The sequence below is a fragment of the Colobus angolensis genome, unplaced genomic scaffold, assembly GCF_000951035.1.
Source record: "Colobus angolensis palliatus isolate OR3802 unplaced genomic scaffold, Cang.pa_1.0 Scaffold74, whole genome shotgun sequence".
In the NCBI taxonomy this organism is placed as follows: domain Eukaryota; kingdom Metazoa; phylum Chordata; class Mammalia; order Primates; family Cercopithecidae; genus Colobus; species Colobus angolensis.
In genome coordinates, this window is record NW_012121154.1 from 9,671,321 (window position 1) to 9,688,550 (window position 17,230).

Sequence of the window (17,230 nt, forward strand, 5' to 3'; positions counted from 1 at the left end):
TAATCCCAGCTACTCAGGAAGCTGAGTCAGGAGAAATCACTTGAATCCGGGAGGTGGAGGTTGCAGTGAGCTGAGATCACGCCACCTCACTCCACCCTGGGTGACAGAGTGAGAGTCTGTCTCAAAATAAATAAATAAATTAAATAAATAATTTTATCAGTGAAGTTCAGATTCTCTAGACACATTCCAATATTCCTAGAATAGGACATGAGAAAATAAATGAGTATCTCCAGAATATCAATCATACTACGACAACAACAATATTCTAATAAGATATTCCTATATCTGTTAAAGTTTTACAAGTAGATTCTTCTTCTTTATTTTTTTTTGAGACAGAGTCCCACTCTGCCACCTGGGCTGGAGTACAATTGCACAATCTTGGCTCACTACAACCTCTGCCTCCAGGGCTCAAGCCATCCTCCCAGTTTAGCCTCCCAAGTAGCAGTGACTACAGGTGTGCACTACCACACCTGGCTAAGTTTTGTATGTTTTGTAGAGATGTGATTTTGCCATGTTCTTGTTGCCCAGACTGATCTCAAACTCCTAAATTCAAGCAATTCACCTGCCATGTCCTCCCAAAAAGCTGGGATTACAGGTGTGAGGCACTGCACCTGGCCTGCAAGTAGGTTCTTAATCTGAAAGAATAGCTATCAAATTTTTGTAATCTAAAATAAAAAATAATTGCAGACACCTCCTACAATTTATAAAGCATATACAAAGACCAATAGGTTATCCTAAGAACATATCATAATACAAATAGAAAATATGAGTTTTAAAAGGATGAAATAAAGTTTTGATATAAATTGAGGTGTATTATTTTCCCGACATGTACATGAGACCACTTTTCCATAATCAGTATTTTATTTACTTATTTTTTATTGAGACAGAGTCTCATTCTGTCTCCCAGGCTGAAGTGCAGTGGTGCGATCTCAGCTTACTGCAACCTCCGCTTCCCAGGTTCAAGTGAATCTCCTGCCTCAGCCTCATGAGTAGCTGGGACTACAGACATGCGCCATGATGCCCGGCTAATTATTTTTGGCAGAGACAGGGTTTCGCCACATTGGCCAGGCTGGTCTTCTAACCTCAAGTGATCCGCCCTCCTTGGGCTCCCAAAATGCTGGGATTACAGGTGTGAAACACCATGCCCAGCCTCATGACCAGTATTTTAGAGATTTACTTGATTAACAAACCCCATATATCCTCAACAGTGCCTTTTTCACAGGGTAGTTTGGAGAATTAAATGAGTTAACATCTGAACAACAATTAGAACAGAGCTTGACAGATATCGAATATGATATATGGGTTTGTTAATCGAGTATTTTCCAAGTTTTTAATTGAAAAAATCTTACTCCAAATTTCAGCATTATTTTTATCTTACTCTAAAATACATACTTACTTTAAAATATTTATTTTTTAACAATTTTATTTTTATCCATTATATTTGAAACTTGGGTATATACCCTCTATATAAAAATTTATGCCCTTTAATTCTAATATTTTTTTTTTGTGGCTAATTTCTTCTTCCCAACTCTCCTTTTAGACTACTATTAGTTCAGCGACAGATCTTCCAGTTTTGCTTTCTAATTTCCTCATCTTTTCTCTCCTACTTTCTCTTTATCTATTCATTTTCTTGAAATAGTTCCTTGACTATTTCCCAAACTTCTGCTTAATTTTTAAATTTATAGTATTACATTTTTAATTTCTTTCTTTTTTTTTTTTTGAGACAAGAGTCTCATTCTGTTGCCCAGGCTGGAGAATGGTGGCATGATCTCGACTCACTATAACTTCCACAAGCAATTCTCCTGCCTCAGCCTCCTGAGTAGCTGGGACTACAGGCACACACCACCACAACCACCTAACTTTTTTTTTTTTTTTTTTTTAAGTAGAGACAGGGGTTTCACCCTATTGGCCAGGCTGGTCTCGAACTCCTGACCTTGTGATCTGCCCACCTCAGCCTCCCAAAGAGCTGGGATTACAGGCGTGAGCCACTGCGCCTGGCCTATATTCTTAATTTCTAAGAGCTTCTTACTTATTACCCACAGGTCTTATTTCATGGTTGCAGCATTTCCCAATGACTGAGAGAAGTGGACTGTTGTTTCTTTTCTCCCCCATCTTTTTCATTTTACTCTGTATTGTCTCCATTTCCTCTGTTTTTCATATTAGAGGCTTCTGTCAAATGCCCAATCATTCCTAGTTCTGTTCAGTTTTAAGAACTGTAAGAATTGGAATACTGGCAGGGCATGGTGGCTCACACCTGCAATCCCAGCACTTTTGGAGGCCAAAAAAAAAAATATACAGAAACTAAATTAGCCAGGCATGGTGGTTAGTGTCTGTAGTTCCAGCTAGTCGGGAGTCTAGGGTGGGAGGTTCAACTGAGGTCAAGGCTGCAGTGAGCCATAATCACACCACTGCCCTCCAGTCTGGGAAACAGAGCAAGGATCTGTCTGAAACCAAAACAAAACGAATTGGAATATTAAAAATGACTGGGGCTGGGTGCGGTGGCTCAAGCCTGTAATTCCAGCACTTTGGGAGGCCGAGACGGGCGGATCATGAGGTCAGGAGATCGAGACCATCCTGGCTAACACGGTGAAACCCCGTCTCTACTAAAAAAAAAAACAAAAAGCTAGCCGGGGGGAGGTGGCGGGCGCCTGTAGTCCCAGCTACTCAGAAGGCTGAAGCAGGAGAATGGCGTGAACCCGGGAGGCGGAGCTTGCAGTGAGCTGAGATTCGGCCACTGCACTCCAGCCTGGGCGACAGAGCAAGACTTCGTCTCAAAAAAAAAAAAAAAAATTACTGGAAGACATGTGCAGTCACGTGATGTTTCAGTCAATGATGGGCCACACATACCATGGTGACCCCACAAAGTTATAATGAAGCTGAAAAATTCCCATGAATTTGTAGCCAAATGCATTATTCACATGTCTGTTGTGATGCTGGTATAAACAAACCTATTGTGCTGTCAGTCATATAAAAGTATAGCACATACAATTACATACAGGACATAATTCTTGATAATAATAATAAAGGAAACAGTTACTGGCTTATGTACTTTTTTTTTTGAGATGGAGTCTTGTTCTGTCACACCCAGGCTGGAGCCCAGTGGCGCAATCTTGGCTCACTGCACCTACACCTCCCGGGTTCAAGCAATTCTCTTGCCTCAGCCTCCCAAGTAGCTGAGACTACAAGTGCCTGCCAAGAGGCTCAGCTAATTTTTGTATTTTTAGTAGAGACAGGGTTTCACCATGTTGGCCAGGCTGATCTCGAACTCCCAGCCTCAGGTGATCCACCTGCCTTGGCCTCCCAAAATGCTGGGATTACAAGCGTGAGCCACCGCGCCTGGCTATATACTTACTTTTTGTTGTTAATTTTGAGTGTATTCCTTCTAATTGTTAAAAAATTAGTTAACTGTTAAACAGCTTCAGGCAGGTTCTTCAGGAAGTATTCTAGAAGAGGGCATTGTTATCATAGGGGATGACAGCTCCATGTGTGTTTCTTCCCCTGATAACCTTCCAGCAGGACAAGATGTGGAGGTAGAAGGCAGTGATACTGATGATCCTGACCTTGTGTATGCTTAGGCTAATGTGTATGTGTCTTATTTTTAACAAAAATGTTTAAAAAGTAAAAAAATAAATAAAAATAAAATATACACAAAACACATATTTTACATATACGTAAACAGGGACTTGAGCAATCTGCCCGCCTTAGCCTCCCAAAATGTTGGGATTACAGGCGTAAGCCACTATGCCCAGCCAACATGTACTTTATTTTTATTTTTTTATTTTTCAGACAGAGTCTCACTTTCTCACCCAGGCTGGAGTGCAGTGGTGCGAACTTGGCTCACTGGTACCTTTGCCTCCTGGGTTCAAGCGATTCTCCTGCCTCAGCCTCCCAAGTAGCTGGGACTACAGGCGCACGCGACCACACCTGGCTAATTTTTCTATTTTTAGTAGAGACAGGGTTTCACCATATTGGTCAGCCTGGTCTTAAACTTCTGACCTCATGATCCCCCTGCCTTGGCCTCTCAAAGTGCTGGGATTACAGGCATGAGCCACCATGCCTGGCCCCATCGTGTACTTTAAACAATTAATGTGTTTACTGTAGCCACACTGAAAAACAAAATACACTATTTTACTTATCAATCTTATGATTTTGTGATTTTATTTTCAGTTATGTTGGAACAATTTACAATAGTTCTAAAACTCATCCCAACTTAGAAGTCACAAAGTTCTCTTTGTCAAACACGATGACCTTCTGGCATTTGACTCCATTACATGAAGAAGAAAAAAGGTGACCTATGCATGTAATATAAAATCACACACAAAGAACTTCTGGAATGTATGCCTAATAAAAATCTGTCTTGAGTTGAATATTTTTTCTTAATACTCATTTGCTTTTTTCTTCATTATCTTTTTGTTTATTAGAGAGTAACAGAAGTCAAACTTTTGAACAGGTATAGGAAAAATGCTTTAAATTCAAGTATTCTACTCTTTTTTTTTCCCTGTAAAATTAAGAAGAGACTGCTGCTACATGCAGTTAGAGGTAGAAGAACATACAAATCATAAATATCAGTGTAGACTTTGAAAACCTCTACATTGGCTCAATCTCAAAAACCAAATTAAGAGGGCAGCAAAAATGTTCCTTTTTTTAGGGCCAGTAGTTTCTTTTAAGATCCTAGGGCTCCTATGTGGAACAGAGAAGTTGGAGAACTAATATTTTACAGGTTTCAAACTGGCTACCTTCCACAGATGGCTAAAATGCCAACCAATTTTGGTAGATACCAAAGTGGAAATCGAACAGGAAAGAACTACTAAAAGTTTTGTTAGCACGTAGTTAACATCTTGAACATTGAAATGTTGAGACCTAACCTCATCTATATACAGGCTTCCTGAGGTTCCTCGGAGAAGTATGCAAAGGTATTCCAGAGACTATAACTACCACGACACTTAACTACATGCTTTATATACATTATCACTAATTTTTAACAATGGAGAATACTAGTACTATATCTCACTACAATGAAGTAAAGAATTTTCAGAGAAGTGGCTTGTTGAAGTTCATTCAGTAGCAAATGCGAAAGTTAAAATTTGGAATGAGACCTATTTATGTAAAAAGCCTCTTTATACCAGAGTATACTTCCTCTTTCTGTACTCAGCAGCTTCCTTCCCAGGCAGTTAGAATCCTACATGGTGAAAATGAGAGTAAATTGCTCCTGTGGTGTGGAGGGATTCTAACCAAACCTTTAGTTACTAAGGGAAACTGCAGGTTTTTTCTTTTGTTAAGAGGGATTATTTCATTAGAATGATCTCTTGGAATTAGCAACTCAGTGCTAAAACATGACCCTGGCCATTTGACCCAACTTTCACCAAAGTTTTAAGACGGAAACAATTGGTGTATCCTGTATAAAAGACTTTATTTTGATGGAAAGTCAATAAGTTTTGGCAGATCTATGTGTGAGAAAGACATTATAAAATATTCTAATAGTTTTTTATTTAATCCTTAGGACAATACTTAACTCCTTCTCCCCAGGATTAAATAAATTAATCCTAGATCCCAGAGCTAAATGGCTAAAAAGGAGTTGAAACTATCTTCTTCTAACTCTGTATTCTTTCCATACTACCATGTTACTGACTTAGCAGCTACCCTGAACAAGAAGGGAAGGAAAAGAAAGATAGGAATATATATGACTTTAACTATTATAAATGAGCTTGGTAGAAAAGCAAGAAAAATTAAAGAAATAAACTCATCTTTGCTAGTAATGTTATTAAATATCTTCACACTTCTTCAACATGCATGCAATTTTTTGCAAGCATATTTAGTCATCAGGAGAAAAATGGAAATCTTTAGACATAACTAAAATTTTAGTTATATCACATATCAAAACATAAACTATAGTCAATTCATGGTAGTATCCACATTCTGCAACAGTATATTATTGAAATTTTATCCAAAATGAAACCAAATTTTTAATAAACCAGTAACAAATCAGTTGTCATATGTATGCCACATCCTAACAAAATAATGACAATAAAAGTTATAAAAGTAATGTAGAAATAGTCAGAATTTGTCATTTTAATTAACAGTGAGTAAAAACAAGTATGCTTTTAAAGAAAATGTTCAAAGACATACAATACCTGCGGGTCCTTGGTGGTTTTGGAGGAGGAGAATCTTGTTTTTCAGGATCTATGGAGCTGACCATGTTTTCAGTATTAATTTCATTCTGCCAAGGGAAAAAATACTTCACTAAGGTTCGAAAGAAAAATAATTTTTCCTCCTCATATTTCAACTAAATTGTTTCCGTGCTTTTCAGTCCTTAACACAATGCCAATTGTGCCAAGTTCAAAAAAAAAAAAAGTCTTATATTCTAGCTCTATATTTTAGCCTGAAGGACCAGACTTCAATGCAGAGACTGTATCAAAAAAACAATGCATCACAGTTACTAGGAAGATCAAGGTGTACAGCAGCATTTCAACACATCTCAAATGCTACCATAAAAAAACAGATTCCCCAAGATAATGTGGATCAAAGAATGTAGTATCCCCCTGCCCCAGCATCACTACCACTAGAAACTTAATATATGCAGAGAGAAAAAAAAAGCCAACAAATAAGGCTTATACCATTTATGGAGTATCTTTTTATGACTCCCCATTACTACCTAGTACTTTTAAACTGGTGGTTCTAGGATTCATTTTAACCATTTCTTGCCTTACTCTCACTGTCACTATATGAAGTGCCCAAATCCATTAGAGAATATAGCTCCTATATCACTGGCTACCCAAATGGACCTCAAAAAGGCAGACAGAGCCCATCCCAGGAACATCCTTGGTTCTTGCTGGTCATGAGGACCAATAACATCATCAACATTGATGTTTCAGAGTCAATACAGGTATAAGAACCTTAGGTTTAGGATTGTGAATAGGGGAGCGGTAAAATGAAAATACTGCCTTGAATTAGTTTCACTATCAACATATCTCATATTTATTCTAGCTAGGGTATTTTAATTCTAGGGTATGTTATGTCCAGAAGACATCTCAGATAATTTGCCAACATCCCAGATAATTTTAGAAAACAGCCATCTTTACATATACTATCAACTAAGGAACTCTGAAACTGTAGTTGCATTTTGTTTTGTTATCATTGTTTTTTAATTAAAAGGCACTTCTGCTATGTCCATCATGACAGCTTTGTAACTGTTACTTCAATTTTTCCAATTAAAAAACTAGAGATCTCAACTTCCTAGCAATTTTAAGTGCACTGTATCTCCTTGTATATAATCTGATGAATTAGAAGTTCTATACATCTCACTTCCTGACCAGAACAACAGTTACGTCATAAGACTTACAGCATTCATCCTTAATTAAAGCCACCCACCAAAATCAAGGCATTTGGTGTAGAAATATCTGGCTATAGGTAGGGTGACCATATAATTTATTGTCCAAATCAGGGCTCTTTTGAGAATGAAAAAGGAGCATTATTATACCTAGACAACTAGTGTGAACTGGTATGCCTTAGGCAAATCAGGACTTTTGGCCGCCAAAGTTTCAGATCCTCAGGTACCACCAGAATTTAAAGACTCTGCATCAAAAAGGTACCCTCTAGGCTGGGCGCGGTGGCTCACGCCTGTAATCCCAGCACTTTGGGAGGCTGAGATGGGTGGATCACTTGAGGTCCAGAGTTCGAGACCAGCCTTGGCCAACATGGTGAAAACCTGTCTCTACTACAATACAAAAATTAGTTGGTCTGTAATTCCAGCTACTTGGGGGGCTGAGGCGGGAGAATCACTTGAACCCGGGAGGCAGAGGTTGCAGTAAGCCAAGATCGTGTCACTGCACTCCAGCATGGGCGATAGAGCAAGACTCTGACTCCAAAAAAAAAAAAAAAAAAAAAAACAAAAGGTCCCCCAACATATTATTGATCATCTGCTTATTATTTCCATTAATGATATAACCATAATTCTGTAACACTTGATATTTTGTACCAAAATGTGCATTAAGTAGGTTAAATAAAAATTAAAGGCAAATCATATGAAACTCTATTTTAACTGTTTCTAACCTACAAAACGGCCTTTTTTTTTTGTAGCACACATAAACAAACTCATGTCATGTCAATGAAATATTTTGTTGCCAGGTAAGTATAATATTGAATTCACAAAAATAAAACTATGTTTTCTTTGGATTTTGGAGCTGCAGGTAAGGCAATGTGGACATCTATGTGAAATGCACTGAACAAAGTCAGCAATGCAGAGGAAACTAAAATGTAAGAAGGACATGGTATTATTTTTAACTTCAAAATGTAGTCTGGTAAAATCCCCAGAAAAAAAGTAGAAGGGTAATACTAACAGCCCCAAAGTGACATAATCAGTACTATGAAGCTATGAAATCAGAAAAAAAAGTTATAGTTAAAAATATTAAGAAGATATTTGAGAAAAAGTAAGTTGACAATATTAAGGTAAAATGTAGAATGACATTGAGGGATTGGTAAGATTTTGACAAAAAAAGAATGAGGATTGGAAGAAGGAAAACAGGTGGAAGGGTAAAGAGATAATAAGGACATTTTAGGCTAACACTACATGTGACAAAGTAAAGGTTTCATGAAGGATTCCTCATTCTGGGTGAATAAGAGCATGATGAAGCCATTAACAGGAAGAACCAAAAGAGAACTTCTCGGGGAGATTAGCTTTCAGAACATACTGAGTTTCCTCTGATGGAAGGAATCAATGTGGCAACGCAGAACTGCAACTCAACAAAGAGCCAGTAACTAAACAGCATGTACAAAACCTCCTGGTCACTGGACTTCACAATGTTCTTCTTGGATTTCCTAGTTAATGTCTCCTACACACCTACATCTTCTGACTCTCTTGTATTATCTATAATTTTTGAGTCCACATTTGTCATGTATACAACTTGCTGAAGCAATCACCAACTTTTGAAATGGAAAAGAATTTTAGGAATTAATCTAATGCAGTGGCACGATCAAACCTCTGCAGCCTTGAACTCCTGGGCTCAAGCAATGCTTCTATCTCAGTCTCCCAAGTAGCTAGGACTACAAGCACATGCTACCATACCCAGGTAATTAAAAAAAAAAAAAAAAGTTTTGTATAGATGGAGTTTCGCTATGCCACCCTGGCAGGTCTCAAACTCCTGGTCTCAAGCAATTCTCCTGCCCAGGCATCCCAAAGAGCTGGGATTATAGGCATGAAATGAACCACAGCCTCTAGCCTGTGTTCTCTTGTTTGAAACAGAACTTTGTAAAGTTATCTTGTGTACTATTATTTCCCCTATAGCAGCTTTATGAAAGGCTACAAAAACATTAAGAAACAAATTATCTAATATTTAAGAATATTATCAGCTGCAGAAGAAAATAAGTAATAAATCAGGGTGCTTTAAAAATAAAAAAATTACATTTTAGGGAAAAAAAAATCCAGAATTCATTATCACATCTAAAATGTACTATACAAACACAATAAAAGGACCATAACACAAATTACTAATGCTATTACTTAATCATTCTAGAATTGAAATACTGGTGTTGACAATTCTTTTTTTTTTTTTTCTGAGACGGAGTCTGGCTCTGTCGCCCAGGCTGGAGTGCAGTGGCCGGATCTCAGGTCACTGCAAGCTCCGCCTCCTGGCTTTATGCCATTCTCCTACCTCAGCCTCCTGAGTAGCTGGGACTACACGTGCCCACCACCTCGCCCGGCTAGTTTTTTGTATTTTTTAGTAGAGACGGGGTTCCACCGTGTTAGCCAGGATGGTCTCGATCTCCTGACCTCGTGATCCGCCCGTCTCGGCCTCCCAAAGTGCTGGGATTACAGGCTTGAGCCACCGCGCCCGGCCAACAATTCTCGTAATGGTGTCCTTTATATACAAGATAAAAAGGCATCATGCACAACTTAACAGATGTTTGCTTATTAAACTTCTAAATACTTAGGCAAAAAAAAAAAAAAAATCCTCAGGCAATATGATACGGGCTTACAGAATAAATTTTCTCTTTAGATCTCTCATTCCAGGAAGTCACTGTAGTTGTAAATATCTCTAAAAAATACTATTTATTTTGAAGTCTTAAATAAACAACTAGTATATCAAACTAAGATTTTTACAAAAATAATTCTGGAACACAGAACATTTAAACAGAACTTTTACCTATTAACTAAATTGTCAGAAAAGTAGTAAGTGGGGACCTATTTTTACTTCTCACAGCATAGCTTCTAAATAGTAAATACACCTTTCAAGTCATTTTATTCCACCACACAGTTCTAAGACGATTTTTCTCAATTTTTCAGATTCCACATTTTCTTTAAGATTTATCGTCTGCAACCATAGACAGCCATCCTATAAAAAGAGTCACCTGTATTTACAAGTTGACAGAAAACATGATTTCTTAAGAGGAAAGTATTAAAAAGTTATCTGGAATGATAATTCATCTTCTGTTTTTTTTACTATTTATCCATTCATCTATGGAGATATTTCTCTCAAACATTTAGTTTATGTCTACTACGTACCATGCAATGAGTAAGAAAGTAGGTTTGAAGTAACTACTTTGAAATAACTACTTTGTCTACTATGGGTATTATTTCATCTCATCTCCTACAAAGTATGACTTTCTTGTTATATTCCTGTAAAGGCTCTGACCTGTTAGACAGAAAGAGCCTATGATAGAATTATAATCCTAGTATAGATTTCAGGGTATTAAAAAAAGATTGATTTAATGGAATAAAACCTTACAAAGATCAGACTTGGATCTAATGAGAAAAAGAAGAAAAGGTGATGCAATATTTATCATATATTTTCTGGAGATTATTTAAATATAATTAAAAGTTTAAAAAGACAACAACAATGGCTGGGCACAATGGCTTATGCCTGTAATCTCAGTGCTTTGGGAGGCTAAGGTGTGAGGAGGATTGTTTGAGCCCAGGAGTTCGAGACCATGAGCGTGAGATCACCGTGGCACATAGTGAGACAACATGTCTACAAAAAATTTTTTTAAAAAATTAGCTAGGTGTGATGGTACGTGCCTGTAGTCTCAGTTACTTGGGAAGCTGAGGCAGGAGGAAAGCTTGAGCCCGGGAGGTTGAGGGCACAGTGAGCTGTGATTGTTCCACTGCACTCTGGCCTGGGCAAAACAGTAAGACCTTGTCTCAAACAAAACAAAGCAAAATAAAACCTGAATACTGAATACTGCAATAAAAGAACTTTCTCCTATAATTCCTGCACTTTGGGAGGCTAAGGTGGATGGATTGCTTGAGTCTGAGGGTTTGAGACCAGGCTGGGCAACATAGTAAAATCTCGTCTCTATAAAAAAATAAACTCGGCAAGGTGGTGTACCCGTCAGTCTGGGAGGCTAATCTTTTTTGTATTTTTGGTAGAGATGGGGTTTTGCCATGTTGGCCAGGCTGGTCTCAGGTGATCCTGGCCTGCTTTGGCCTCCCAAAGTGCTGGGGTTCCAGGCATGAGCCACCGCACCCAGCCTAAAAACCTGTATTTCCAGATACAAAAACTTTAGCTTTTGAAATTAATCTCGAATTCACGGAATAAAACAAATACTTTTTCAATTAAAGTTTAAAGATGCTGGGTACAGTGGCTCACACCTGCAATCCTGGCACTTTGGGAGGCTGAGGTGGGTGGATCACTTGAGGTCAGGGGTTCAAGACCAGCCTGGCCAACATGGTGAAACCCCGTCACTACTAAAAATACAAAAATCAGCTGAGCATGGTGGTGGGCGCCTGTAATCTCAGCTACTTGGGAGGCTGAGGCAGGAAAATCACATGAACCCGGGAGGCAGAGGTTGCAGTGAGCCGAGACTACGCTACTGCACACCATCCTGGGCAACAGAGTGAGACTCCATCTCAAAAACAAAAACAATAACAACAACAACAAAAACCCCAAAAATTAAAGAAAAGTGTCTATAGCCTACTCAGTTTTTTGAAATATTAAATATCTCAACTTAGATTAAATTATACAAAATATTATAAATGGCTGGGTGCAGTGGCTGACACCTATAATCCTAGCACTTTGGGAGGCTGAGGCAGGTGGATCACCTGAGGTCAGGAGTTTGAGACCAGCCTGGCCAACATGGCAAAACCCAATCTCTACTAAAAATACAAAAATTAGCTGGGCGTGGTGATGCATGCCTGTAATCCTAGATATTCAGGAGGCTGAGGCAGGAGAATCGCTTGAACCCAGGAGGCAGAGGTTGCTGTTAGCAGAGATTGCACCACTGCACTCCAGCCTCAGTGACAGAGTGAGACTTCATCACACACACAAAAAAAAAACAAAAAACAATCAAACAAAACAAACAAATAAAACACACATTAGATTCTACATTATAGAATATTTGGCTAGATTCAGAACATGTCATAACAGGATTTAATTAAGCTAAAGGCATTGTAGGAGGTTTCCTTGAACAATAATTCCTATGTTAATGAAGGAATAAGAATGAGGTCACATAAAACTTAAAAACCTGAAATTGTCACTTGGCTAATAAAAGAAATGCATATTTCCTAAAACTCATGGACCAATATTAGATTATCTTAACAAACTGAGATCAGCATTTGGTAATAAATCTCTCATTTGGAAAACCAAGGAAGTTCAAACAAATATTCTGGGAACTGACAAAACCACTTAAAGGGAGAAAAGGAAAATGAAGGTTATAAATTTTGCAATTTATTTTCTCATACTCGGTTTAACAATGTAATAGTTATCATAGACTCAATGATAAAGATGTAAAATTCTACAAGAAAAAAAAAAGCTCAGCACCTTCAGGGACAAGGTGGTGATATATAGAAGGGAAACAAGACAATTGGTTAGAAAACAAAGGCAGAAAAGAGAACACTAAGAGAATACAGGATTTTTGTCAGGTCTAGAAGTTGAATATCCAATAAGATGCTATAAGGCTAAAATAACACTGAATTACGACACAACAAAAGGGAGTTAACTGTGGCTCTTTTTAATTCTGCTTAACTGAAAAGCATATACATAAGGCAAGGAATGTTGGCTCATGCCTGTAATCCCAGCACATTGGGAGGTCAAGGCTGGCAGATCACCCGAGGTCTGGAGATCGAGACCAGCCTGGTCAACATGGCGAAACCCTATCTCTAGTAAAAATACAAAAATTAGCTGGGCATGGTGGCGTGCGCCTGTAATCCCGGCTACTCAGGAGGCGGAGGCAGGAGAATCATTTGAACCTGGGAGTTGGAGGTTGCAGTGAGCCGAGATCATGCCATCGCACTCCAGCCTGGGCAACAAGAGTGAAACTCCATCTCAAAAAAAAAGAAAAAAAAAAAAAAAAAAAAAAGCATATACACAATAACGAAAACACTTTATACAAAATAAAATTCAAGTAGAATCAATGCAGAATAACTTAGGTGGGGGTGGAAGGGAAGAGTAAAGAGAACAATACAATTTTTTAAAAAAAGTAAAATGTTAATGAATTATATGATTTTTGACAGGAGATCTTTCCTAACTTTATTTCATTTAGAACATAATTTATCTTATATTGGAGTCATTAAACAGCCATTATAATAGAGATACAAATAAGAAGGAAATGAGTTTAAGTAAAAATGTTAAGTGTCCTGAGACAAAACACAAGGTGACAAAAAATAAAGCTAAATATTACATCTTAACAAAAAGTAAGTTTCCTAAAATGAATAGGCCAATAACACCTACCACTCCATCAGCAATTTTCTGAGCTCCATGAATTTCATACAGTTGTAGCTGTTTTTCAAACAGTTGGGCAATAGCTCTATGAACAAGCTCATATTGCTCCTACGAGGGAGAAAAATGATTAAAAAACAAAAAGAAAAAAACATTTTAAAAAAGAAGAAAGCATTTATAAAATAGCAGTTTATAAAGGGAAACAACTATACCTTTGTTTGTACTGCAGAATGCCTTTGTGTTCTCATTTCTTGTATTAAATTAAAGACATTAAATTCCTCTGGTATTTTCTAAAACAGAAAATTTAATATATAAACTTTGTACACCTATTCAGAAAATAGTAAAATATTCTTCAGCTTATCACATAAAACTTAAATACCTGCTGGTTTACTGCAAACATTTATTGAACACCACTTAATGTATCTCAGACACTGTGCATGGTCTTGACCCGCAGCATTCAAGCTGGGGAGACAGGTATATCCAGCCAAAGTATGACTGCAGTATACAGGGAATAAAGAGGCTGTGGCTAACTGATGAGTGTGTGGAGTTACAACATAGCTGGATATCAAAAGAAGGTTATCCCATAAAAAGTGAAGGAAATATACATAAGCACAGCAGACTGAATGTATAATCTATGTTGGGAATTGAGAAGTTTGATGTAAATAAAGCCTAAGACTAAAAGAAGGAGAAAGTACTCAAAGGAGGAGAGAAAAAAAGGACATTTGGGATCAGACTGTGAACATAAAAAAGAGACTGAATTTATTCTATAGGCCAGTATCTCCTGGATTGGCTATATAAGGACCAGCTAAAAGACCTAGGTAAAAATACAGATCCTTTGGCTCCATCTTGGGGAACTAATTATGAAACAACCTAAACAGTTCTTTTGTGCATATGGACTTGGGACTACTGCAATGTGCAACGTTGACATGAGAAGATCTGATATTCACACAGTTTTTGTATCAGCAATGAGGACAGTCTAAAAGAGTGAGAAACTGGTGGTTTACAGAAGCAGAAACATCAGAACTGTTATCAACAAGAGTATTTTGGAGTGGTTAAGATGGAAGGGTTAAAAATGGTTTCCAGGTTTGCTGCTTGGAAGTTCTTATATACATCATAAGATTTTTACATGAAGACTTAACCTAGGCCGGGTGCGGTGGCTCATGCCTGTAATTCCAGCACTTTGAGAGGCCAAGACAGGCAGATCACCTGAGGTCAGGAGTTTGAGACAAGCCAGAAACATGGTGAAATCCCATCTCTACTAAAAATACAAAAATTAGCCAGGCATGGTGCCGAATGCATGTAATCCCAGCTACTCGGGAGACTAAGGCAGGAGAATCACTTGAACCTGAGAGTTGGAGGTTGCAGCGAGCCGAGATCACACCACTGCACTCCAGCCTGGGTGACAGAGGGAGACTCCATCTCAAGAAAAAAAAAAAAAAAAGAGAGAGAGAACTATGTTCAAAATACACAACTTTTATTTTATTTTATTTTTTGAGATGGAGTCTTGCTCTGTCACCCAGGCTGCAGTGGCGCAATCTCAGCTCACTGCAACTTCTGCCTCCCAGGTTCAAGCAATTCTCCTGCCTCAGCCTGGCTAATTTCTGTATTTTTAGTAGAGATGGGGTTTCACCATGTTGGCCAGGCTGGTCTCGAACTCCTGACCTCAGGTGATCCGCCCACCTCGGCCTCCGAAAGTGCTGGGATTATGGCATGAGCCATGGCACCTGGCCAAAATACACAACTTTTTAAATGACCAGATATTTGTTTTGTTTGCTAGCATGCATTTACGTGTCCCCATTCCAATTTTAATCTTTGACTTTTATGTTAAAATGCGATAGAATTCCAGTTAAATTTTGTTCACTTGAGCATTTTCATTTGAGAATTAGATGATTATAGTTTTTGAGGGAAAAATATTTAACCGCAGAGGGCTTTTTAAGGAACTGTTTAACACGTAAATGTTTCCTTGCAACAATAAAAAATGGAGAGATGGCAGGGAAAAAAGAGAAATAAGGGGAAGAAGGAAGAAAAAGAAAAAAGAACCATTTTATTAATTCTACTTTGTACAAGACAAAGATGAACAATTCATGGAAACTATAAAGCTATGAAGGATTAAAGGCATCTCTCTAGAAGTGAGCACATTATGAAACCAGCAAAATAATCAAATGTATGCATAACGAAGAGACTTGTTTTTCAAATCTATCATGAATGCTGTATCTTATTTATCTTTGTATCACCACAGTATCAAACACTATTTCTTGGAAAAAGCAGTAGTAAGAACAACAATCACAACAGCAACAGTAATCAACACTAACAATAAACTGAGTACTTATTATGTACCACACATAGTTCTGAAGAACTTCACAAAAGTTAATTTATTTAATTCTTATGCATTACTTCTATGACCCCTATTTTCTGATGAAGAAATAGAGACAGTATGGGATTAGTATTTTGACCAAGATCCCACAGCTAGTAAATGAGAAAGCCAGAATTATAATCTGGGCAGTTTGGCTAAAGTCAGTATTCACATACTACAATACCATAATGTCTCCAGAAGGCATAAATACGTACTGAATTAAATACACTTATACCTAGAATAAATATAAAAGGCAATGGGCTGGGCGCGGTGGCTCACACCTGTAATCCCAGCACTTTGAAAGGCTGAGGTGAGTGGATCACCTAAGGTCAGGAGTTCGAGACCAGCCTGGCCAACATGGTGAAACTCTGTATCAAAAATACAAGACATTAGCTGGGTGTAATGGCAGGCACCTGTAATCCCAGCTACTAGGGAGGCTGAAGCAGGAGAATCGCTTCAACCCAGGAGGCGGAGGTTGCAGTGAGCTGAGATCGCGCCATTGCACTCCAGTCTGGGCAGTAAGAGTGAAACTCCATCTTAAAAAACAAAAATAAAAAAGGAAGAAAAAAAGGCAATGAAAATTCAGTATTGGAAAAGTCAGTAACAGTTCAGATCCTAATGCAAGTACTCACTCACCTAGGACACTCTTACACTGTTGACCAATGCATCACATCAAGGCAATATGCAGCAATTATACCTTTTCTCTATCTTTATTTCTTTTTTTAAATCATTTTTATTTTAAAATTATTTTTAGAGATGGAGGTCTCCCTATGTTGCCCAGGCTGGTCTCGAGCTGCTGGGCTCAAGCGATCCTCCCACCTTGGCCTCCCAAAGTGCTGGGATTACAGGCATAAGCCACCGTGCCCGGCCTTCACTGCCTTTATTTCTTACTTAATAAAACTACTTTGGAAAAAATAACATGTATAATAAAATATGCACTATAATTTACTACAATTAATAATTAAGTTTGAAAATCGTAATAGATAAATTGGACATAATGCTACAAAAAAGTATTCTTACCCCAGCTTTTAGTAAATTCCACGTATAATCTATGGCACAAATGGCACCTGTTCTTCCACAGCCTGCACTAAGGATATAAAATTTGAAAAAAAAATTGATTTTTGTGATAAAACAACTATAAAATAAATGTGGATGGACATGTTAACATTCAGAAACAAAAAGAAATTTGACAAAATTCTACTTAGTAAACAAAATACAACTTACACTG

The 17,230-nt window shown here is 37.9% G+C and overlaps 1 protein-coding gene across 3 annotated transcripts in view; it reads right to left on the minus strand.

Annotated features, from left to right (window-relative positions):
- Positions 1-17,230, minus strand: part of PTPN12 (protein tyrosine phosphatase, non-receptor type 12) — a 112,918-nt gene that overhangs the window by 20,767 nt on the left and 74,921 nt on the right. For all 3 annotated transcript variants that reach the window (XM_011927716.1, XM_011927713.1, XM_011927715.1), the window contains 4 exons: positions 17,023-17,089; positions 13,862-13,939; positions 13,662-13,760; positions 6,132-6,217 (listed from right to left, as the gene is read on the minus strand). In XM_011927716.1, the coding sequence (XP_011783106.1) occupies positions 6,132-6,217; positions 13,662-13,760; positions 13,862-13,939; positions 17,023-17,089 (330 nt within the window). The remainder of the gene's footprint in view (positions 1-6,131; positions 6,218-13,661; positions 13,761-13,861; positions 13,940-17,022; positions 17,090-17,230) is intronic.